This window comes from Myripristis murdjan, chromosome 16 (genome assembly GCF_902150065.1).
Source record: "Myripristis murdjan chromosome 16, fMyrMur1.1, whole genome shotgun sequence".
Classification (NCBI taxonomy): domain Eukaryota; kingdom Metazoa; phylum Chordata; class Actinopteri; order Holocentriformes; family Holocentridae; genus Myripristis; species Myripristis murdjan.
Genome location: NC_043995.1, coordinates 6,644,292 through 6,668,758, shown reverse-complemented (window position 1 = coordinate 6,668,758; position 24,467 = coordinate 6,644,292). Strand labels below are relative to the sequence as shown.

The 24,467-nt window shown below is 40.2% G+C and overlaps 1 protein-coding gene across 1 annotated transcript in view; it reads left to right on the top strand.

Annotated features, from left to right (window-relative positions):
- Positions 1-24,467, top strand: part of mtbp (MDM2 binding protein) — a 47,576-nt gene that overhangs the window by 14,345 nt on the left and 8,764 nt on the right. The window contains exons 9-16 of the mRNA XM_030071465.1: positions 9,273-9,367; positions 10,037-10,103; positions 10,389-10,506; positions 11,766-11,945; positions 14,247-14,360; positions 19,913-20,077; positions 23,065-23,158; positions 23,359-23,517. Of these exons, the coding sequence (XP_029927325.1) occupies positions 9,273-9,367; positions 10,037-10,103; positions 10,389-10,506; positions 11,766-11,945; positions 14,247-14,360; positions 19,913-20,077; positions 23,065-23,158; positions 23,359-23,517 (992 nt within the window). The remainder of the gene's footprint in view (positions 1-9,272; positions 9,368-10,036; positions 10,104-10,388; positions 10,507-11,765; positions 11,946-14,246; positions 14,361-19,912; positions 20,078-23,064; positions 23,159-23,358; positions 23,518-24,467) is intronic.

Below are 24,467 nucleotides of genomic sequence, written 5' to 3'. Positions count from 1 at the left end.
AAAGCTTCCCAGTGGATCTCACTGCTGGCAGAGCTCTTTTTTTTTTTTTTTCAGTCAACCACCCCAGCTCTAACTGGTTGGCTGTCACTGGCTCAACAGGATAAAAGTGGTCCATTCCGTCATGCTTTTCCTCTACAGCCTGTTTCCTCTTGGTGTCAGAGGTTCACTTTGTTGTGTAAAGTGTTAAAAAAATGGGTTGGAACTTGGTATGAAAGGATTGTGAGCAGGAAAATATGTTTGCTTTGTATTTTATTGTATTTCATTTTATTTTATTTCAGACTATAAATTTGTGTTGTCCAAAAGAAGTGGAATAAAAGAAGAACTTTCATATTTATTCATGGAGCACTTTTCTAAATAGGGGTTACAAAGTGCTTTGCAAAAAAGTGGAGCTGGATCAGATGCTTCCATCTCAGATGATTAAGCTTTGATGCTGTATTTTTAAAATGCTTAATTTCTACCTTACATTTTACATGCCACTTTATCTACTCCCTCATCCATTTCAAAATAACCATGTGGTACTTTGCTTGCAATCAGCCATGTTTTTTTTTTTTGTTTTTTTTTTTTTGGTTTTGCCAGTTGCCTCATCAAATCTGTCAGTGTAGTAACAACAAAACAGGTCAGCCCGAGTAGAAACAGTAACAGAAGATGTGCAACAGCATAAGCTTTATTTAAGATCTCATGTTCCATAATTTTGCCACATTTTTAATCTGTAGTCTTATCATAACATATCATAACTTATCATAATATATACGTATAAAATGGGAAAGTGCCTACAAAACTATTTTCAAATTTTTTTTGGGGGGGGGTAAATGTTATATGGCCTGTTTGTCAAGTATTTGTTTACTCGACTACATGTTTACATCCCTGCTGTCCACAGCCTATTTTATTTCAAAAGACCTGCGACCCGACAGCGTTGATGATAATGAAGGCTTTCCCATTGGCTTTTAACTGAGAAAGCGGACCTGAATAAAATTGGTTGGGCATATAAATAAATCAATTAAATTGACTGATTAATTGGAATTTATGTTTTAAACAATGAAATCATAAAATCAAGATTTTAACTGTGTTATAACTGTGTTATAACGTGGGGATATACAGCCTAGGGATGCTAACCGGTGGCCATTTGACCGGTTGTTGACCGTTTGAACTTTAACCGAATAATCTTGTCGGTTAATTTTAAGACCGAATGCGTCGGCGCCGACACAAATGCGCATGCTATATTGTAAATACTGTAACGTCCGTAAAGTTTGCTCCAACTGTGCCTGAAAGCTAAGAAGTTGCTCATGAACCCACATACAGTTTAATACGGTAAACATGGCGACGGGACGCTCTGCCGGGCTTGGATTACGTCATTATGCACAGAGCTCAGTTTGGTAGAGACAGACCGGAGAAGCGAGCCAAGCTTATGGTGATCACGTATAATTTTGAACAAAGTATATCATGCAAATCTGCAAGAGTCATAAAACCACCAAGCAGACTCATCGAGGAATCTGGAGACAATATTTTTCACAAGGAGAGATATTTCTTCTACACCACGGTAAGCAACATGCGCAAATTACATAATGTTTGTAGGATATCATGTAGGCTATGTACAATATTTGACTTCGGAATGAATGGTGTTCCATATTATCTCATGTCTGAATTGGTTTTGGGCCTGCTGAGGGGACATCCGTGGTACAGAATGGACAGGGTCGCGTTCTTGACTGTCTGTAAACTTTACAGACAGTCAAATAATATTCTCGGTTAACCGAAATAAACTGATTAATGAGGCCCGGTGGTTGACCAAAAAAAATTTCCATTTTCGCCATCCCTAATACAGCCACCGAGCGCTCAAAATCCATAAAACAAAACCCAGTTCACCCATCTACACAGACCGTTTAACCAAAAACACATGCGCCACTCACCGATCACATAATCCCTGCAAAGATCCTCAGACTGTTTCTCAAAGCCTAGGCTGCAGCCTAGCTGGCAGCATTCCCTGCTGCTACGTCATCAAAGATTGTTCTGTTTGGAAGGATCCTCCAAATACAACTGCCTACATTCAGCAGTTTTCAAAGGCCTATAACATATGTGGACTATATAAAATAACAACATTGAGGCTCCATGTGCTGAACCGAAACAGCAAAAACTTTTACCTCATCATACATAATCAGTATATGTCACACCCACCACTTCCTTTGGCATTCCACAATAAAAAGCCCTGAACATATAACCTGGGTGATTGCGAATTAGAAGGATCTTCATTCATTCACATCATTCCACCAAAAGACAGACGCAATGAAATAGCTTACTATTATTTGTATCTTTAAAAAATGCTCAATAATGACCCTTGAAAATGCTATTCTTGAACAACTGTTATTGCACACATTGACAGACCAGTTGGTACAATCCCATTCATCATTTTTGTTAACTTATTGAGGAAAAAGATTATTAGAATTATTTCTTGGTCTTTTTTTTATTTAGTGAAGTACAAGAAAAAAAATCTAATAAATTGAAAATAGTAAAAATTTTGAAAAACAGGAAAAAATCGAGATTTTATTTATTATCATCCAGCCCTATTTGCTGGACATTCATGGACTTTCCCGCTCAAAAGAATTGCAAAGCATTTTGCTGACAAATCAAAGCTCAAGTATGTATTATGAAACAATATATACCTTACTTTGGTTTTGTACATTTTTTAAGTAAACCTTTGTGAGAAGGGTTTTAGCTGCTGCACTGTGGTGCAACTTCTGACAAGTGGACATGCTGTTACTGACAGGATTAAGTTGGTTTTACTTTTGCACCCTCTGTGTTTAGTTCAGCGAAAGCAAAGGCTGTTAACTCCAAAAATAATGTAGACTGACTCACCACACCACATATATATTATATTTGAGGTCCTAGACAATCATTAAAACCAGCTTTCAGACTTGTGAATTGTTTATTCTATTTGTGAAAACCAAGAAAAGATTTATTTCACTGTTTTCTCTCTATAGAAACCACACGAGACCAGGTCTAGATCAAATACAACTGTTGTTACATTGCTCAAACTTGGACTACATTAATGCGGACAGCCTTAAGATTGTTAACAAAGAATGTACAATGAATGAACATAGAATTATAAATTAATTTGTGTGTTCAAGGTTTACATTTGATTGTGTATTTGCGTGTGTCTGTTTATATGGCAGCTTACACATATTCTGTATGGACAAAAGTATTGAGCCACATACACAGTACATCTACAGGAGCTTATATGATATCCCATTCTAAATCTATAGGCATTAATATGAAGTTGGTCCCCACTGTGCAGCTTTAACAGCTTCCACTCTTCTGGGAAGGCCTGTGTCTGTGGGAATTTTTGCCTATTGATCCAGAAGAACATTTCTGAGGTCAGACACTGATGTTGGACGAGAAGGCCTGGCTCACAGTCTCTGTTCGAGTTCATCCCAAAGGCGTTGGATGGGCACAGTCATGCTGGGACAGAAAAAAGCCTCCAAACTGTTCCCACAAAGTTGGAAGCAGAGAATTGTCCAAAATGTCTTGATATGCTGAAGCATTAAGATTTCCCTGCACTGAAACTAACGGGCTGAGGCCGACCCCAGAAAAACCAGCCCATAGTGTTATCCCTCCTCCACCAAACTTTACAGTCGGCACAATGCAGTCAAGCAGGGAACTTTCTCCTGGCATTCACCAAACCCAGACTCGTCCATCAGACTGCCAGATAGAGAAGCGTGATTCGTCACTCCACAGAACGCGTTTCCACCGCTCTAGAGTCTAGGGCTGTAGTCTGTTAGTCGATTGGTCGATTTATTGGTCTACATGTTCTTGGTCGACCAAAATCTGATTGGTTGATTATTTACTGTGTTAATTTTATCAGGAGTAAAGCACTAGGTGCTAATGGGCGTGTTTTCAGAACACAGTTCAGAACACCCCCTTGTTTTCACAATTTTGGATTAGCCCATTCCACTGGTGTAGCACAGTGAACTAACAGGAGTGAGTAAGAGCCTGAATTAACACCCCTAATCTGTGTTTTGAATCAAAAATTGTTTTTCAATTGAGAATCAGTTTTGACTTGAATTGTAACCCCACAAATTGAAATCAAAATGGATTGTGGGATTGCCAAAGATTCCCACCCCTAAAAGCAAATATTTCATTGTTTGCCACCATCTCAGAGATGAATGACATCACTAGTGTTTAATCTTAAAAGGGCAGTACAGCAGTAGGGTTTTAGTAATAAAACCCTCATCTCTGTTATGGGGTATAACTTTGTGGTTGTGAATTTCTGTATAGAGAGGAGTGTGTATATGTTACATAGGATGTACTGTGGGTGTGTGTGGGTGGTTGTGTGTATGCGCGGGTGCAGAGGGCAAACACAGTGTGTTTGCATAGAGAACATACTGTGTGTGAGATGAGGTCTTTTAAAACAGAGGGTGTAATGGGATTTGTGATGTAGATTAATAACCATAACAGTAAAAAAACACACAGGAGCTGCACTTCAGAAATTATTGCCTGGTATGGAGACGATAGTATGTACACACACATTGGCTTGAAAGGATGTTTATACTGCACACAATTTGCCATCTTTAGACACACAAATATATGTTAGCTTTTCATACTCTTGCATACACAGAGTGTTGATATAGTGAGAGTTTTTGCTGGTACCTGCTGTATATGTATGTTGTGTTTATCTTAAATATCATCGGCTCTCTGTTTGTGTTTGACTGATGACAAAAAGTATGGTTTGTGTGTGTCCATCAGTGAGTTAACATAGCAAGGTTCAATAGTTACGGTGTGTGTATATGTGCATGTGCACATGCTTGTTAGTTGTGTGTCTGTTGAGGGTGTAGACGGTGTGTGTGTTTGTGTGTCTGATCTCATCAGATCCTTGTACAGAGAAGCAGATGGCGGTGATTGTATTGGCACACAATAAAAAAACTCAGAGGACAACAAAACTATCACATCTCCACACTGCTGGGATAACTGATTTTATAATGACTTGCGCACGCGCACACACATAATCTAAACTCCACTCCACACATTTTCAAAAAACTATTATACCTCCTCACTGCCCGAGCAACTGACTTGATAATTAGTAATACACACACACACACACATACACCGCCTCAGTGAGCAGGCTGTGCTGTGCAAGCACCAACCCCAAGGTGTTTGTTTAACGTGAGATTTATGAAATCTTCCACACATTTGGAATAACCTCCAGACACATCACTTGCAATATATCATATCAAGCACTCTGTTTACAAATATTAATAATCCTTTCACCCATTGTTTTTCTAGGTCTGCCCTGTGTAATATGGTAAAAGCTCAGTAATAAGGCAGTGCCGTGCTATTTAATAATATTTAGGACATTTGTTTGACATTGCAGTCAATGTGTTTGGATCAACAATTTTTCTGGAAATCAATCAACCAGATATGAAATGTACTTTGAGCTGCATGTTGATAGCCTACATGAAACTCACAGTAATCAAGGATGACACAAAAGACAGATGTATATTTCCATTGTGGTGCCTGGTCTTAAAGTCGAGATGAATTTAAAAATGCCTCCTTAACCCTTTTATATCGCATCCTTGGTCAAATTGAACATCTCATATTGAAATACGATCATTTTTTTCGTGGAAAGCAAAACATATCGTATGCTTATGTAGGCATGAGCCAACTTAATTCAACCAAATAATATCATGACATCCACCTGTTAATCAGTCTTCTGCTTTTAGCAGCACAGAGCTAAGATTCATGTCCACTTTTCAATGTTTAAATCAAATTCCTCCCAACATTTAGTCCTGCCTGCATATCCTGTTTCACTCAGAAAATTATACCCTCTCCAAATGGCCTCATCTGTAATTTAAAAACATAGTCAAAAGGCCCCAAACAACACAGTGTACATTACATGACTAAAATACGCGAATTACATAATTGTATCTTGTATCATAATTGTATCTCTAGTTAATATCCTGTTTTTCAGTTTTTCCTTTTTGTACCTAATAATAAAGAAAAAAAAACAAGAAAAGTACAGAACAACTCATAATCAACATGACCGCGATGCCCCCCACAACGCACCCCTTGATGATGCATGCCACCCTGGCTGTGTGTTTGTTTGTTTACTTGTTTGTGTGTTTGTCATGTTTGGTGTGCGGTATCTGAAACATTGCTGCTTGAAGTTTTGGGACGTTTTGGCCTGTTTGTGGCGCTGTGATGGATCAAACTGTTTCAATTTGTGGAGACTGGATAGCAATGGTAAAACACATCGTTACCCAAAGGATCATCAAATTTGAGCCACCAGTGTTCTAGATATTGAGCATGAACCTTTTCGCCCTGTTGGCCTGGTGGTGGCACCAATCAGTTTCATATTCAAAATGTCAAACCCCATTATCAAAATCCATCAATTTCCCCAAGTTTCATCCAAAAGGTTCAGAAATTGCACCTGACGAACAAAGCCCATTCCATAGTCCCTTCACCGGTCCTCAGTTGTGGGGCGGTTAAGATAGCACAATACTGTGAAAATAACAAAGCTCTACATTGGTATTCTGTCAGACGACCGCTTTCTGACCCTTGGTTTAAAGTGGATGACTTTTATTGTTTAGGAGGTCAAGTGGGTCCTACAGCCTGGAGCCTCCTCTTAGTCTATGAATGATACATGGATGTTTTGGACTTAATAAATGCAGGTTTCCCACAGGTCATGAAATTTCAGCAGTGTTACTGAATTTTAAGATCTAGATCCCTGACAGTGAGTGAGATTTATTCTGTAGAGAGGTTTTTCTTTCCCCCCCTTTTTTTCAGAATTTTTCCATGCAAAGTTTTACCTGTATGTGAATATTTGAAAGACATAAGTTCTGTATAAATCACAAAATACATTTTTGCAAGGGACAGCTGATGAGCATCATTAATATTAGAGGTTTCATTTACACACTGTGTCATGTCATGTTATGTCATGTCATGTCATGATGTGTTAAACTAACTCGGATCATCAAAATAAAGTTAATTCCACAAACGACAAAGCTACCCATTTCAAAGCAGAGCTGTGTAGGATATCTCCCTGGATCCTGTCACAGTCACCTTTTCATCTGTATCAAATTTATTCTCGAAGGAGCAGTACATCAGTAAAACATTCCTTTTCCAGTGTTGGGAAAATCTCTTCTGTTTTGTTGTTTTGGAGACAGTGGTGAGTGTTCTCTTATGCAGATCAAACAGCATTGACTGAACATATTTGAACGGTGAAATTCAACGTTTTCCTATTTGAAGTTGCACTTGAAGGTGCTGCGACAGTATTTGTTGAGAGAAGGGAGAAAGCTTCACATTTCATATCCATTTGGGATTTGAACTGCCAGTCTTCTAGCCACAAACTCCCTTCTCAAACCTTCAGGCTAGCACTACTCCTCAGCTCTCCTTCCCGCAACAAAAGTCCATGCATCACTTGGTGAAGTACACCCAAGCAATGTTGAAAATCGTTCCGGCTGGAAAAATCCTCTGTTCTATTAGCAACTTGGAAAAACACTTCTTGAAGTCGTATCTTTTTGTTGAGCTCAGTAAAAAATATGTTTTACTATTACTATGCCTTTCACAAATTAACCTTGATTGTGCAATTTTAATTGATTTGATGGCTAAAATACTAATTAATGTATCTCCATTGATGTTGGTATGCCTCTGACATGATATAGAATAATATGTGAGTAATATATTGACTTTGGTTATGTATATTTGTATAGTACATATGACAGCACTGCTTACAGTGAGAGTCAGTGTTAGTTAGTGATGGCTTATGTATGCTTGGTGTTTTCTCAGCAGCCTGTGGATGACCACCTCACCCTATAACATAACACTGAACTGTTAATGAACTGGAAACACTGAAACGCGCTGCTCAGCACTACCCACAGAGAACACATTACATGGAAATTAGTAATTATCATCAGCTACAGCTACTGGAAGCAAAAGCTCTCAGTAATCACATAATGGTCATTTTTTAATACTATTAGTGATAAAATGTAGGTTATGCACAGACATGTGAAAAGACAAAGCAGTTATAACAAAGGGAATATTAGAGATTATCTTCATAACTGCCAGTTTAGGCCATATCAAAGGTTCTAAATGACTATAAATGATGACAGAAATCATAACATTACTGAAATTTGATTTGAAACAAACTTTCCATCACATGTAATATTTTATACACTTTGGAAAGAGGGTATTCCAGATGTAACCAGATATCATTTTTGATTACAGTGTTAAACAGATAACCATTAATCCCTTTGAAATTAGTATTTCTAACCCTCGCTCTACCCAGCCTAAGTTAAAAAGAAGGCCATCGAAGCATCTACCCATGAAGTTGGTGTCATAGGTCTTCACAATGCATTTTGTTGTTTCCTGGACAATATACATAAAATCTCCTCCGGGTGCAGGAGTAGTGAGTCTCTAAAGTCAATTAGACCAGGAGCTATTAAACTTTTTCAGCTTGGTGGCCAAACCAGGAATTTGACCAAGTTCATTAATATCCTCATCTACTCTTAATTGTCCAGTGGACTCAGCAACATTAGGCCAGCACTCGTTTTTGTTCCAGATCCATAAATTTGGAGACCAACATTTCAGGCTTTGCTTAGCATTCTTTTAATTTGATCTATATGCAAATGGACTGCAATTTTGCCAAGTGGCAGTTAATATATTATTGATCTACTCATAACATGATGAGACTACAAGATAAATAGAGCAATTGAAGACTGTTGGAATGTGGCCATTTTTTGAGCTAGAACTCAAAATGTGTCTTGGACCAAACTCTGACAAGTTTCCATAAGAAGAATTAATGTTTCAGTGAGCCGGGGTCCTGGGGCAACAGCAGAGCTGTTGATTGCCTGATCCTCTCCCTCTCCCCTCCACCACAGACATCAGAGCAGGGCTAAAAATGGGATTTTGTTCATGTTTCCACTGAATGCTCAAATCCAAATTTGGAAATGAGCAGGCCTGAGGTTAGTGTCACTTACAGAACAGCACCTCTGGAGCTGGTTGTGGTTTAGTGTCTTGCTCAGTGATACTTAAGCAGGGCAAGTACTTGCCAGGAGCAGGGCTTGAGCCAGGGGCCTGCAGTTGAAGGATGGTCTGTCAATTTACCATTATGCCACTTTAATGTCAAGCTGTCCTAATGGCTGCTGTATTCTGTTGCCTGTGAAATACTGTCCTGTCATTCTAATTGTTTTTTTTTCTTTATCCTCTTTCTCTTCTTCTTTGACTTTATACGTTCTCTGTTGTTCTGTCTGTCCCTCCACCTGTTTTCTCTCCCTGTGTATCTCCAGGTCTTCCATTACTACAGACCAGTTCTAGACTTGGTTCAGTTGATTACTCTGTCAGATCTGCCCAGCTTCCTGCTATCCAGCACCCAGTTTGAACTGTATCCTTATTCTCGAATGTGTTCTGTATGTGTAATCATGTGTTTGTGTGTAAGTGTGTGTGCACACTTGGAAAGGCATGTGGAGTAACATTATGTTTTCCCCATCCGCATTTAAATGGACCCACCAAGATGCTCAATTTTTAGATAGAATGATACCATGTAGTGTGATTTTAATGCAAACTATGTGAATATCATAATACTAAATATCTTAAGAATTTTATTTAACCTAACAATTTTATTTGGCAAACATGACCTAGATTAGCATAACTGGCAGTTTTAAGTAAGAGATAAAACATGACATAGTGTACTATCATCAAAAACAAAACAACAAAATTCAAGACGCAGAAGCAAAGAATTCCTCAGGGGATATGCAGTTACTTTACTAGAACCAAGTTGTTAACACACAGACAACAAGACCTTGAATGAGAGCTCCATATCTTGTTAAATGTTTGTTTAACCAGGCAGGTCAACTGGGAACAAAGTGTTACTTGAAAAAAAAGAAAGAAAGAAAGAAAGAAAAAAAGATCAAACGGTTGCCTTTTGGGCTGTTGTTATGGTTTACAGTCATTGTTGCATCCTAGGAATTTTTCTGTCTCAAAAGGAGGTTTGTAAACCCTTTAAAATAAACTGCTTGATAATGTTGTAGTGTTCCTTCACTTCTAATCGTAGAGGCCTGTCTGGGACGTCACTGAAAGCTAAACTACTATTGGACCAGCTCAGGTCACTGCGTGGAAAGGTAATGGCACCAGGCCTCCATTTAAGGATGTTATTTTAAGTTTAAATACTGAAAACCTTCGCTCCCAGAAGATTGTGGTTTACAACCAAGTGAGGAACTGGAAAATCAATGAATTGCATTTGTATTGACATTTTAAGTTTAGTGAATTGTAAATTAATTTACTCTAATCCTCAGTCACATGGAACTTAATTCAAGAATACAGTGCGAAGATTTAATCAATATGAGATTTTTGGTGATTGCCTCAAGAATTTTATGTGTGTGTGTGTGTGTGTGTGTGTGTGTCAGGTGGGAGCTTTGTTCTGCCTGTCCTGTATAATCACCCCTGTAGCCCAGCCTCCAGCCAGCCAGCTCAGCTCACAGCGCTGGAGAGAGTCTCTGGCCAGGAGACCCAAGTCACTGCCTGGTAATACTCTTATTCTGGCTCTTGGCCTGCCTTTAGGGCCAAATGGGGTTAAAATGGTTTTAAATGGGAAACCACTTGGTAACAATGGAGACAGGTCACATCACCTTCCATGGGGAAACAGATTGGTAACCGGGACTCAATCATTGTGCATGACATTGCTGGTAATAATCAGATTAGATTTCATAATACAATATGAGACTTCCGTGTCTGCGTGGGTTTCCTCCGGGCACTCCGGTTTCCTCCCACCATCCAAAGACATGCAGGTCAGGTGACTTGGAGAAGCTAAATTGCCCCTAGGTGTGACTGTGTGTGTGAATGTCGGTGTTTGTCTGTCTGCCCTGCGATGGACTGGCGACCTGTCCAGGGTGTTTCACTGCCTTCGCCCTATGAGCGCTGGGATAGGCTCCAGCACCCCCCCGCGACCCTAGTGAGGATAAGCGGTTTAGAAGATGAATGAATGAATGAATGAATATGAGACTTTACCCATGGGGAAATTGTGATATTGATGCAGCAAATTCTAAAAGTACACAGCAAAGAAAAATGGAATAGGACAATGGTGGTAAGTTAAACATACTCATCTCACTAGGATATATAAGTAGAAACATATGGATGAAAGTGTCAGCATGAAAAATGAAAGTCATTTTTTATTGCAACAGCAAAGAAAAGAACAAGTATAAGAATATCACACTGAGAAGATAATACAAGTAATAAAACACTTAAAGATATATCGTCTTTGTCGAACATTTACATTTACATACATATGAGCAGGTGTTTGCAGTAAGGAGCAAAAGTATTGTCAGACAGCCAAAATTGTTGGGTACAGTTCTTGATGAAATGCCAGATTCACTTTTTTTTTTTTTTTTCCAACTTCCATGGCCTTTACAAGTTAAACCTGTCCCACAGCATTGCACATGAGGCAGCATTCAAGGTTTGAATCATCTGTGAACTATTACTAAGGCTTCCAGGCAGAAATAACATTGAGTGTGTCATAAAAGGATGCTGATATTGGATTTCTGGGTGCAAAAAATTGGACAGAAAATGGAAAAGGGGTGCACGGTTTGTATCCTTTTGCAGGGTCACAGGTTTCACATTTTGCTACATTTCCTCCTTCAAAACAAGGACTTTTTTGATTCTACCTATGAAAGCTGGAAAAATACCCACTCTGCCAGTATGTTGTTAAAGAAGCCCTCCATAGAAAACGTGAATTTGTTATGGAATAACTCTTCATTTCCCTCTGACCTTCCTGGCTTGACCTGTAGTGCCTGAGGTGGAGCTGAAAGGTGAGAGTGCGCACTACTTCCTGTTGGTCCAGGGCTCAGAGGCCTGTGGGAGTGGAGCCTGCAGGGTCCGGATGATACATTCAGCCAATCAGATCAATGGAGCGGCTGCTATGGCAACACTCACCGGGTTGCTGAGAGAGAAGTCTCTGTCATCATCAGGTATATTATGTTTTTGTGTTCTTAGATGAGTGTGTGAGTGTGTGTGTGCTTCTGTGTTTGTTAGCAGCAGTGAATTAAATGCCAGTGTGAATGAGTTGGTGCCACTTTGATTTGCTACATTGTTAAACCCTTGAATCTGAGCATCTGTTACTGGCCTGTGGTTGGATCTGTGTGTGAAAGAGAAATATGATGACCTCCAAGCAAATACCTTTATCTAACTCCCTTCCTCCCAACATTGCACTTTTTATCAGGTTTCCAGAGCACACCAGCATTTTATCGACATTTGGAGGTTTAGGAATTTCCAGCGGTCATTCTTTGTCTGCCAGATCCTGAAAAGAAAAAAAAAAAAAAGTCAGCCAAGGGTGTCTTTTTTTTACGACTCCTGTTCTCAACTCCTCGGCTTGATTGGATAGGAAGCCCTCTTAGCTTCACTGACAGGAGCATTCTGTCTAGGGGGTGTCCTTGTACATCAAGATAGTCCATGTTACAAAAACTGATAGGCTCCCACGCTGCCGGCCATCCTGACTCCAAAGGCATCCTTTTTTAGGACTACATCTCTCTCTCTCTCTCTCTCTCTCTTCCCCTCTGCACTGTTACAGTGCTGCAGAAGTTTTGCATTCTCTTTTCATTGCCAGTCTGGACAATATGTTCTGTAAAGGAATGCCTACTCTTTAACTGCCACCAAAATAGGAAAACTCCTCGATGTACAGGAATGAGATGGACGTGGGTGTAAGGGAGGACTGGATGGATGACTGAACATAAAAGACAAGTAGGGATGGCAACTTAGGAACCTCGGCCTATGAGTGAATAGATGGCTGCTTGTGTGTATCTTGCTATGATTTATTTGATTTATTTTGGGATACACAAGTGGAAGAAACATGATAACACAAAATACATCCCTGTACATTTGACTATTGTTTGACAAATGTTAATTAAAACACTGGTCCTCAGTGGATACTAAAAACCAATTGAAACACCAGACAAAACAGAAAATCCTGTCGACATACTTAGGGAAAGCCTGTGTACCCTGTGCCAACTACTTCTCAGTTTGTTCCATAAGAACAATCAAACTTCCAGTGCTCAGTTGTTTATGTTTCTCCTTAAACTAAAAGCTCCATCTCTGACAAAGTCCTTGTGTGTTCTTGGGCTTTCTACGACATTCAAGAGACCAACTGCAGTGTTTCCTCCCGAGAGTTCCTGCTGTTGTTGTTAACATTTTATGCAACCTTCAGGAGACATTTTAAAATACTTTTAAAGGCAGAGCAAGACTATGAAAGTTGCCCTGACTGTTGTAATGTTACTGCAGACTTTTCACTAATAATAAAAGTTTTAAGCTGCACACCTGAGGGGCTTTTGTACCACCTAAACAAAGACATAAAATATTCAATACATTTTTGTATCCTGGTTTCGGGGTGAGTTTCAACTGTCTTTTCTTTGCATAGTGGTTACGAATGGAATTAATCAAACTCATATTTACTGTGATTAACTAGTCAGCTTAAGGTAAACTTTTTTCTTGTGGACTCCACAATGTGATTTGAATTTTAAACAAGAATAGTAATTGATCATCATTCTATGGCTTTGACATTGGTTGGCATGTAATACCATGAAAGGTTTAAAGTGTCATGTATTAAATTTGTATTTCATAAAACCCTGGGCACACATAGGTTACCTAACATTTCAACAGGTCTTTTGGAATTGCCATTTCATATATACTGCATATACCTTTAACATCGATATATGGGATACTTTGGTCAGAATGCTGTGTATTGCCTACAGTTCTCCATGTAATACAGTTGTACCAAAGAAATTAGCTATCAGGCTAAGAGCTTTTTTGCAGGCAGAGAACATGCTGCGAACATTGGCAATTTCATTTTATCTACAGTGGTTCTGAACACAGGCTCACTCCAGGGGGTGTTCTCAGTTCACCTTTATATTCACTTTTTTTCCCAGGACTGTATTGCGAGACATAAAAATGACCGCATCATTAAACTCGATGATCACAACTGTTGCAGGACAAAGAACAGTCACAGGGTAGCTTTTGTTCTTGCGATAGGGAAGGTGTTACGAGACCAGCCTTGGTGAATGTATCACTTTAAGTGCACAGCCATTGCCACAACACATTTATTTCACATGATGCTTAAAGAAGGGTGATGTAATCTCCAAGACTTTTAATTATAGAAAAAACGACATCCTTGTCCAAACAATGCAATGCAAAGAACTGAAAATTACTCAGTCATAGCCTGAATGTTCAGATCTGTGCTTGTGTTTGAACCCATTCCTTTCCTGTTGCTCCCCAACCAGGAAGAAATGTTGGCAACAGTCTCCGCCCTCTGCCTTGTTTCCAAGGAGACAGCTTGCTGAAGAGAGAGAGGAGGGTGACCCAGGTCCAGACACTGGTACTCAAAGAATGTCTCAGTAAGTACTGTATTTGAAAACCCCATGAAATGGAAAACAAAGTGCAGGTTATGACATGTGGCTTTGGCATAAATGAAAGTAGGAGTTATACAGGTTGAGTGGCATGTGAGCATTGTGGTTGGTCTAGCAAAATGTTTAACAGCAGTAAATGATGACATACTGTTGTGATCAAACAGATTTTGACTATACTTTCCTGAAATCATTATGCTTTTTTAATTTCTAATATGCTAATGTAAGGGAAAAAAACAAGCATGCAGAGTTGTACACACACATTTTCTTTCCCCACACAGCATCTTTAATTCACAAAGTATTACATCCCTAAACAGGATGAGGATGGTGCGCTACACAGAGCATTTGTGGAGGGAGTGATTAGGAAGGATTTTAGGCAGTTATGAGAACAGATTTTTCACAGGCAAAATTTATATTTTTTTAACCTGTTTTATCTCTGTGGAGTACCTAGTAATAATTGAAAAAAGTCATTTCTACTTTATGTGGACTGAAAGCTTCTGACACACCTGCAGAACTTGATCACTGCAGGGGGAGCCGGGGGCTCAGCACTCATTTGCATGATGGGGAGCATTTGACAGAATTATGATGGCCTCAGTGTCTAGCTAACCCATTACTGACCTCTAAGATGGCTGCTGGCTTAGACTTACATGACACTCCTGTTTAATTAGCCTTTCTTTTCACGTCATCTCTCCATTATCCAGTGTGACACTACCATCGCTGGGAGTCTTTTTAATACTAATTCTTCATCGGACTGCTTGTGGTTTGGCGAGCAGAGCCTTTACCATTTTAATAATAAGGGCTTGCAAACATCTCACGTTGTTGCACAACTCCTCTCTTTCAGTGACTCCCCTTTGTGCCAGAGGGGGAGACTTCTTCTCTGAGTGCAATGCACATTTTACAGTTATTTTGCTTTTTTTATTTACCTTATTTAGTATACTAGTTTTTGATATATAATATATATTTTGTAATTAATACACACACCTCTATCTATCTATCTATCTATCTATCTATCTATCTATCTATCTATCTACCTGTCTATCTGTTTTCTCATTCCTTCCACATTTTTCATAAATAACTGCAAAATACTTGAAAAATGTGGCAGCACGTAAGGACACAGTAGTTTCTCTTGGTCCCAATAGTACGGTGTCGGTCTCGACTTCTGCTTCCTATCGGGGGACGAGGCACCTCAGGCCGTGTAAGAGGAAGCAGAAGCAGGGGATGCATAGAGCATTCGGGATAGGCTAGCTGCTAACCCAAACAGATGGGCTATCCTGAGCATGCTACTGAACCATCCTGCTACATCCAGTGGACACTCCATAGACAATAAAGTGGACCATATATGAAGTCTACCCAGTGTGACTTGAGGGAATGCTGTGTTCTTTACAGTAGTACATCAGTAGTCATGTTTTCATCACTGTATTTTTATGCGCGTTTTTAAGTATCGCATTAGAAAAGATTAAAAAAAAAAAACACTTCCTCCAAAACACATTATTTGCATAATGAGGATGTAGCAGAGAGCCAGGGACAGTTGCTCTGTCAGCCAACAAACACGGCAGTGAAGGAGACACCACACTGCTCTATGAAATGGTGAACTGAGACCTGCTTTGAGTGGGTGTGGTGTTGTGGATCACCCACCTGACAGAACACCTGCCTTCCATGAGTAACCACTAGCCTGTTAATTTACCACAGAACTGTCAGAGAGCCATAATAATTGTTCTAGTAATACGGATGTCGATTTGTAGTTGGTCAACATCATCTGACTATTAGCACCGTGCAGTGGAGCTCTAAATAAATCTGAAGTAACATAGATGATGGAAACCTGCATTAATTCGCATTTTCTTGTGATGAGTTCTTGAAATTCACTTAAAATATGCAAAGTAGTTTGGATGGAAACCCAGCTAGTGATGTTTGGTGTTGTGATGTTGTGGTGGTCTATAAACATTGTGCATTAGTAATGGAGTTTATCATTGTGCCAGCCTTTCTATCTGCCTAGGGAATTTACAGCTATCCTGTTGGTACCTGTATGCATACCTCCTAGCCCCAATAACAGCGGCAGAAATGAGGCATTGTACTGCGCAATCAGTCAGCAACAGGCAGCCCACCCTGACAGATTTCCCATTGTTGCTGGGGATTTCAATCATGCTGACCTCAAGTCAGTATTACCAAAACTACATCAGTACACTGATTTTCCAACAAGGGGAAATAATACACTGAATCTTGTATACATGACCTACAAAGGAGCATACAAGAGTGCGCCTTCCCCCACTTCAGCCTCTCCAACCACATCACTGTTATGCTAAAGCCAGCATACAGACCACAGGTGAAAGTCACTAAATCGTTTAAGAAATAGGAGTGTGTGGTCTGAGGGTGCCACCTCTACACTCCAGAACTGCTTTGACACCACTGACTGGGCCATGTTCAAGCAAGCACCCACATACAACCAACACACTGCATACTAGAGTATGCTGAAACTGTGCCAGCCTACATCACCAAGTACATTGATGACATGACTGTCACTAAGACCATCACTACTTGGGCTTATCAGAGGCCATAGCTGACTGGGGAGGTCCACAGACTGCTGAGGATCTGGAATGCTGCCTTCAGAGCCGGAGACACAGCCAAGCTGCACAACCAGAGCCAACCTGTTTTGTGGCATTAGGAAAGCCATGCATCTGTACACCAAAAAGATAATTTTAATTTCAAAGACAGCAAAGATGATGAGCCTGTGGCAGGGGATCTAGACCATCATGGAATACAAATCCCCGCCACAGGCCTGCAACACCAAGATCTAAGCTTAACCAACCCAACAACTTCTTTACATGTTTTGAAGCACTTAACAACACCCCTGCACAGAAGACACCCCCCTTTCAACAAACTGCCGGTCTGAGGAATATACCTTGTCATGTGTTGAAAGACAATTTGCATGAGCAGAAGAGCTTAAGGATGTCCTCACAGACAACACCTCGTGGAGGCAGGCTGTTGTCTCCACATGCTTCAGAACCACCACCGTCATATTGTGCTAAAGAAGTCACGCTTACCCGGCTTCCACTATTACTGCCCTGTCGCACTGACCTCCACCATCATGAAATGCTTTGTGAGACTGGTCATGCACCACATAAAATCCTTCTTTCCTCCCACCCTTTACCCCTTTCAGTTTGCATGTTGTGCCAACATGAGAATACTGCTCATTGATTTCAGTTTTGCATTCAACACCATCGTCCCTCAGCAGCTGACAAACTGGACCTGATGGGCCTGACCACCTCACTCTGTAACTGGATACTAGAGTTTTTCACTGAGACCACGGTCCATAAGGACTGGCAATAACACATGGAGCACCACTACATGGAGCACAGGGGCTCCCCAAGGATGCACGCTCAGTCCCATGCTCCTCACCCTGCTGACCTGTGACTGTGTAACAAATTACAGTTTCAACCACTTGGTCAGATTTACTGATGACACAGCTGTGGTGGGTCTCATCAGCAACAATGTTGAATTGATGGAGATGGCAGGAGGCTGATGGTTGGTGGTAGGAAAATCACCCAAACCTAACACAAACATACACGCACACACATACCTATACTCAGTGCCAGCCACTTTGCACTGAACACTACCCTAAAAATGCTGCCAGTCATCCTATGGATGAAGTATTACTTGCACATCTTTTCATCACTATTTACGCTATATTTATTCCAGTTTTTGTTCTTGATCTAAGCCTTGTTATTGCCCCTCCAACCATAGCTCAACTTATGAATATCTGAATTCTTAGTACTTTTTTTAGAATTTCTTTTTATCCTGGTATTTTTAAACCCTTGTTCTGTTGAGAACTTTATATGCCTACATTGAGGTCTGAGAGAAACAGCATGTCAACACTCTATATGTCCTGTACATATAGGCAGAATTGACAGTAAAGTTCACTTTGAAAATATCAATTAATAATTCAGTGTTTAATGATTTTGGAATAAATCAATTCACTCAAAACTTTGAAAACAGCACCAACAGTGCTCCTGTTAATTAAAGCCTCTACATTTCAGCTTCACTGCTTTACCCGGTGGTAGAGAAACTGCCTGTTATTTGATAGGAGCCTTCAGTCAGCTCTTAATATGTATTTAGCTTAGATTAGCTGTCATTTTAAGATATATCCTGAGTAACAGACAAATTGATGGAAGACACCATCATATGAACTTTTCACTTGAACTGTAGGGGCCATTTGGAGCATCCTGACCTGTCATCAGTTTGAACTCTCAGCTCTCTTTGCCCCATACCGCAGGCTGGAGCATAAGGCAGCATGTAGAAGGTTCTGTAGGCGTATCATTATTTTACAGTCACACATAATGTCCCCCAGTCAGAGATAGTGAAGCAGTAGTGGAGTGGAGCCAGATTAAAGCAAGTGGAGTGAAATTCTTCAGCAGGGACTTGAGGAAAAGCAATGAGCCATTCTTTGAAATGACAATGAGCCGAACGAGGAAACCTGACAGATCGCAGACCTCACCGAAATTCAGCGGACTACATTCGGAGTAGTTACACAAGTTAGGAGCAGTGTCACAGAGTATATATCTCATTAAGTAAAAATCTTGATATTGTGTGTATGTGTGCGTGCAGTCAGGGGTTTGCCAATGTCTGTCTGACAGGCTGCTGTCCGCCTGTCTGCACATGTGTGCATTGATATGTACACATGCTGCTGTGTGAATATATGTCAAGGATTTAATTTATTTTTTTCTCAACATTGCGAAATCCATTTCTGAATCCATTTCTAATGTAGTCTCCAATTATCCTCCTTTTGCATTGTACCATCACACCAATGTGTTGCTTTCTGCTAAGTTTGTCACCAAACATTACAGAAAACACTCAGGATCCAGTTCATCCATATTTTACAACTTGACAGACTTGGACACCATAAAACTAAACTGAAATTATTTTGCATTTTCATCAACATAAATGCAATAAGGCAAGATGAATTTATTTTGAGATTAATGGACTTTTAAATAAAGTTTGATAAAGCTCTTGCATTAAATTATATTTGGTCATATTTCTTGCTTTTAGAGAAAGACTATAAATATTGTCTACCTCATTTCCTCTGGCTCCCTGAGCCTCACGTCATAATGTCCAGAGAGTTTGCTGGTCTAATTAAATGGTTGCCCTAAAGCTGCCTGAGGCAAAATGTTAAATTCACACCAGCCTCAAGAATCTTAGGTCCAAGGATTGTGCAGTTTACTGATGTTACATCTATCATCATCCTAAATATTAAAGTCCTTGGAATTCAAACAGTTGCCTTTTGATCCAGTTTGGGGCTGCTAGTTGCCTCGTGCAGCTTTAAAATAGAACTAAAACTAACCAAAGAAATATACACTACACACTTTGGTGAGACTGGACCCTCAGTCAACATAAACTACCTGTGAAGTGATTATGACATAGGCACTGCAAGCATACATCACCTAACATACAAGTTGACCAGTGGGCTACTCTCCCAACAACTGGATTCCTTCAACATTTAACTGAAACAGAAAAAAGTAAACCTTGAAACCAGCCTGTGTTTGTGTGCCTAGGACGGCGGGTGGAAGCATCATCCCAAGCCTCCATACCGGTCAATGACCTGAAGGTCCTGCTGAGTCTGGCCAGGGAGCAGTACCTGAAGATGACTGAGTCAGCTCTGCCCTCTGCTGCCCCCTGTCTGATGGAGGACCCAGACAACACAGCCTCCAAGACACCAGGTAGAGTTTAAGGGAGAGAACAGCTACAAACAATGTTGTCACTTTAACTCAGAGTTACTGGTTCATTCTATCACACACATACAGACAGAGGCCACCTTTGTAAGGCTTTTCAGAATCAGCACGGTGAAGAGACATTTTATTGCTTACATTTCATTTGCTTATGATTAGCTGAAATTGTTTTCTACACCAAAATGTATTTCTTAGGAATTTGTGTTGAATACTGATGCACTTGTTGTGTAAGCATTCATGGTAGTCAGAATGTGTACTCCAGTGTTGTCCAGCAAAACTTGATTGATAATTATTTTAATCTTTTTTTTTTTTTTTTTTTTTTTTTTTTTCAATTCCAAAACAAGACCAGCTTAATAACTTTCAGTAATGACAAAATAAGAGGTCCTCTTAGTATAATCCTGGTTATTCTGGCCTCATTTTCCTAGTTTTTGTCATCATGACAATTGATTGTGTTCAGAATTTCATCACTCACATCACTGGGGAACATGACTTACGCAAATACGTACACACAGAAAAAATAATTAGGACACATAATCTTAACACTTTAACATGCACACAGAAGTTAAACATGTTGATGCTGTCTGATAGGGAAACTGAATTTTGAAAACATTTTCAGCCATATTGCCCAGTATGGGTGTACCCTGATATAGTTAATAGGTGAACCCACTGTAGTTTCCTTTATACGATATGGCTAGTAGTATCTTTTTTATGGTGAGCCCCCGTCATTTTAAACAAAATTAATAATACGCATGTAGCAATAAAGTCATAGACCTGTATCTTACAGTCAGAGATCTCTCTGTTGAAGGTCATGAAGTTAGTCATATAGTAATGTTTAGGGTACTAAACTTATGGCCCTTTTCCATTAGTATCTACTCGGCTCGACTCGGCTCGACTCTACTCGCCTCGACACGGTTTAGGTGGTTTTCCATTACAATTGAGTAGCACCGCGCCGTGGGTGGAGTCGCCGGCGCACCGTCCAGCTCCCTCTGGATTCTTTGGGCCGCCACAAAGCTCAGAAAAGTCTCCACGTCTTTATTTGACCGCGGTAGCGGTGTGCTTGCCATTTTCCGACTTTGACAACTTCACTGACGATCAATGCGCACGGCTGCTGTTGCCGTCTTTTTTTTTTTTTTAAATGTCGGGTTTTGTTTTCGTGCGGGAGTCGCTCTCGTCACTCCCTGTCCAATCAGTTGCCTGCACCGCGTTAACGTCACATTTTCAGCTCGACTCAGCTCGACTCAGCTCGCTTGGAACCCCGGCTGAGTAGGTGCTAAATGGGACCTGCTAGCAGGTACTACGGCCTAATGGAAAAGCTCTTAAACCGAGTAGAGTCGAGCCGAGTCGAGCTGAGTAGGTACTAGTGGAAAAGGGGCATTACAGTTGCGTGAATATGTTCCAGGGCCTAATGATGTACATGTTAAGCCATGTCTATCTTTCAAAAGTGCCATTCCTCCGCAACAAATAAACAACTATTCAAGAGGGGCCCTGCATGTCAAGCAGTTCTCATGTTATAAATGCTATGACATTAATTACCAATTATTTTTGTACACCCAGCACAACATGTGCAATTGCCCATATGTTTCTACTGTGGGACTTACAGGTCTGTACACAAAACAATTTTCAATGTGCAGTCATCCATGCTGATAGATTCAGATCTTGTCCCAGCAGGGACCTAATAGTATTACAGAACAGACTAACACCAACCAAAATGTGCACTTATCCTGCCAAATTATTCAAAATTGTCAACACAACAGCCATGCCCCCCTGTGTATCCCCTGTGTATTTGTGCTCGACTTACTTTTCTGTGCCAGGACTGTGTCCTTCAGCAATCCAAGGTCCTCACATAAAGGACAAGGCTGAATTTGGTAAGAAGTGACCTGTGCATGGACACACATTATGAGGTCCAAATCAGTTGCTAGTCAAACACTATGAAAATACCCAGTTGTTGAAAGTTTTGATGCTGAGTTTTCCTCTGTTCAGCGTGACACCTTCCCATCTGCTCAGTGTGTTGACCTGGCTGCTGCAACATGGCATAAAACACCCTAATTTCCCTGGAGGTAGCCGGTGTGCTTTTACGATGTTGTTTTCTCATTTTTTAAGCTTTCAAAAGTGAAACTTTGGATAACTCTGCATCACACATGAGTTCAAAGTTACTTACAAATGAACATGTGTATGGCAAGGCCGCTGTAGGTTTGTTTTGTATTGCTGTTGTGGGATGGATCATTTGTTATTTGATTATTTAACAGTGACAATGGACAGTTAAATAACTGTCCCAGAATTAGCTCTCAAGCTAAATTTCATCTGTGGTCCCTGTGCAGCAGATGGTACAGAAACCAAGCCCACAGCAGTGTGCAAGCACCAATCAATATAGTACATCAATACATTACATCAGAGCATTACATCATCATAGCAAAAAAAGAGAATAAAAAGAAGACTGATAATAAATAACAATACAGAAATATACAGTATCTAAATGTTATTTTGTAAATACTCCCATCTTGAAGTGTTACTATAGCTCCTTTAGGTTCTTTTCCATCCTGCTGTTAGTCTTCAGCCTGAAGACAGACAACATATTCAGTGGTACAATTCATTATAACTTCTGAAGGCTACCATAGCCCACTCGACTTGACAGGACGCTTCCCTTATGTACAGTGTGATATGCAATGAGCTTGTCATCACCTACTAATAAGCTGATCACCTGTCCTCATTTGGAAATGAGACAGTTACATTTTAGGAGAGGAGGAGAGGTTAGTCAACTCTCTCAAACTCACGTTTGAGATGATTTCATCGCAGAAAAAAAAAAAAAAAAAAAATTAACATCACTGGAGGTGCCGCAAATGCAAATAGTTACAGTAATGCAGGTGATCCAAACCTGAGAGGGGCAACATTTCTCTTGAGCAGAGTCTCTAAATTAAGCACTGAGCCCAACCAAATTCTGACTGGCCTAACCTTGTTGTATCTTCCCTCTGTCATTGCAGAGTTTAAGAGTGTTTCCTCTCAGCAATCTGAATGGCCAGAGAGGAGTGTCCTCCACAACATAGAGAACCTGCAGAGGAGACGACAGAAGAAGAGGTAAATTGGATTTATTAGGGGACTATAAGTTACTAGGGATTCAACAAGTAGTGTTGGCATTGTCTAATAACTTGTCACAGGCTTTAAGTTTAGCCAGCTGTTTGGTCTGGACCTGACAAATTCTCCCTTACTAACCCTAACCCTTCATCCAAGACATCTGAGAGTAACTGTGTGTATTCTTTCTGTCTTGTATCCCTTAGGTTTGGTCTGTTGTCAGGCCCTGGATCCAGTGACAGCCTGCTGGGTCCTAAAGACAGTCAAAAGGCTTCCTCTGCTCTAGATGCCAAAGAACTTTTAAAGCACTTCACATCTGATGGCATGCCCACTGGGGAGCTGCAGCCACTGGCCATCCACAGAGGGTAGGCCAAGTCAAGCACCTTAATTAGTCTTTTAGTTTAGTTTATTAGTTTATTGGACAGGGACAATGCATATTTTGATAAAATGAGATTTCACTTTGGCATCTTCATGATTTGTATTTCAAAGGGAGCACTTACATGCAGCTTGTTTAGCCCTTTTAATTGCAGTGAAGAGAGAATACAAGAGTATAGAAAGACAACTGGGCACAGAAAGGAAAAAAAAAAAGATTGGCAGTCACACACATTGACAGACATAATAAGAGGCCATACACCAGGGGAGCATTGATTGCATTTTCTTTCCTTTTTTTTTTTTTGGCCGATTTTGATTGCTGATTTTACTTTAAGCCTTACCTACCGATACCAATCCCAGCCGATTCCATTCCATTTCCATTTTTTTTTAGTTTGGTACAGTTAACAACACACACACACAAAAAAAATTGTACCTAGAAACCAAGTATGTTCACCAGAGTGACTGTGACATCTCTGCAAATGTATTAAATTTGTCGTTCTGAGCATTTTTGTAGTACTTCCTCCACAGGCAGCTTATTTGTATGTTTTTGCAAACAGCACACTTTGAGTCTTCTTCAGACACTTTGTAGAAATCCCACACAACAGACATGTTTGCGTCAGTCATCACAGGTCGACCCAGTGCAACACTTGGCACAGTGTTGCGTGGTGTGATGGTGTTTAAACACTGTTTCACACTGAAATGTTAAACTGTTAGAACTGGTCAGCGTTGTTCAAGCAGTGTTCAAATATTGTTCAAATTCAAATTGTCTCCAACCCACAAACTTTTCAACTGTTTAGCCTCAACTGCCACCATTATCTGGCAAAACTGGCAGCTTAAACTGCCGTGATTACATTTGGCTTTATAGTATAGACAGACCTGCTGGTCCTGGCCTGAGCTGATGTGGTGTAAAATCAGCTGATCAGCTGACTTCTGATTACTCAGA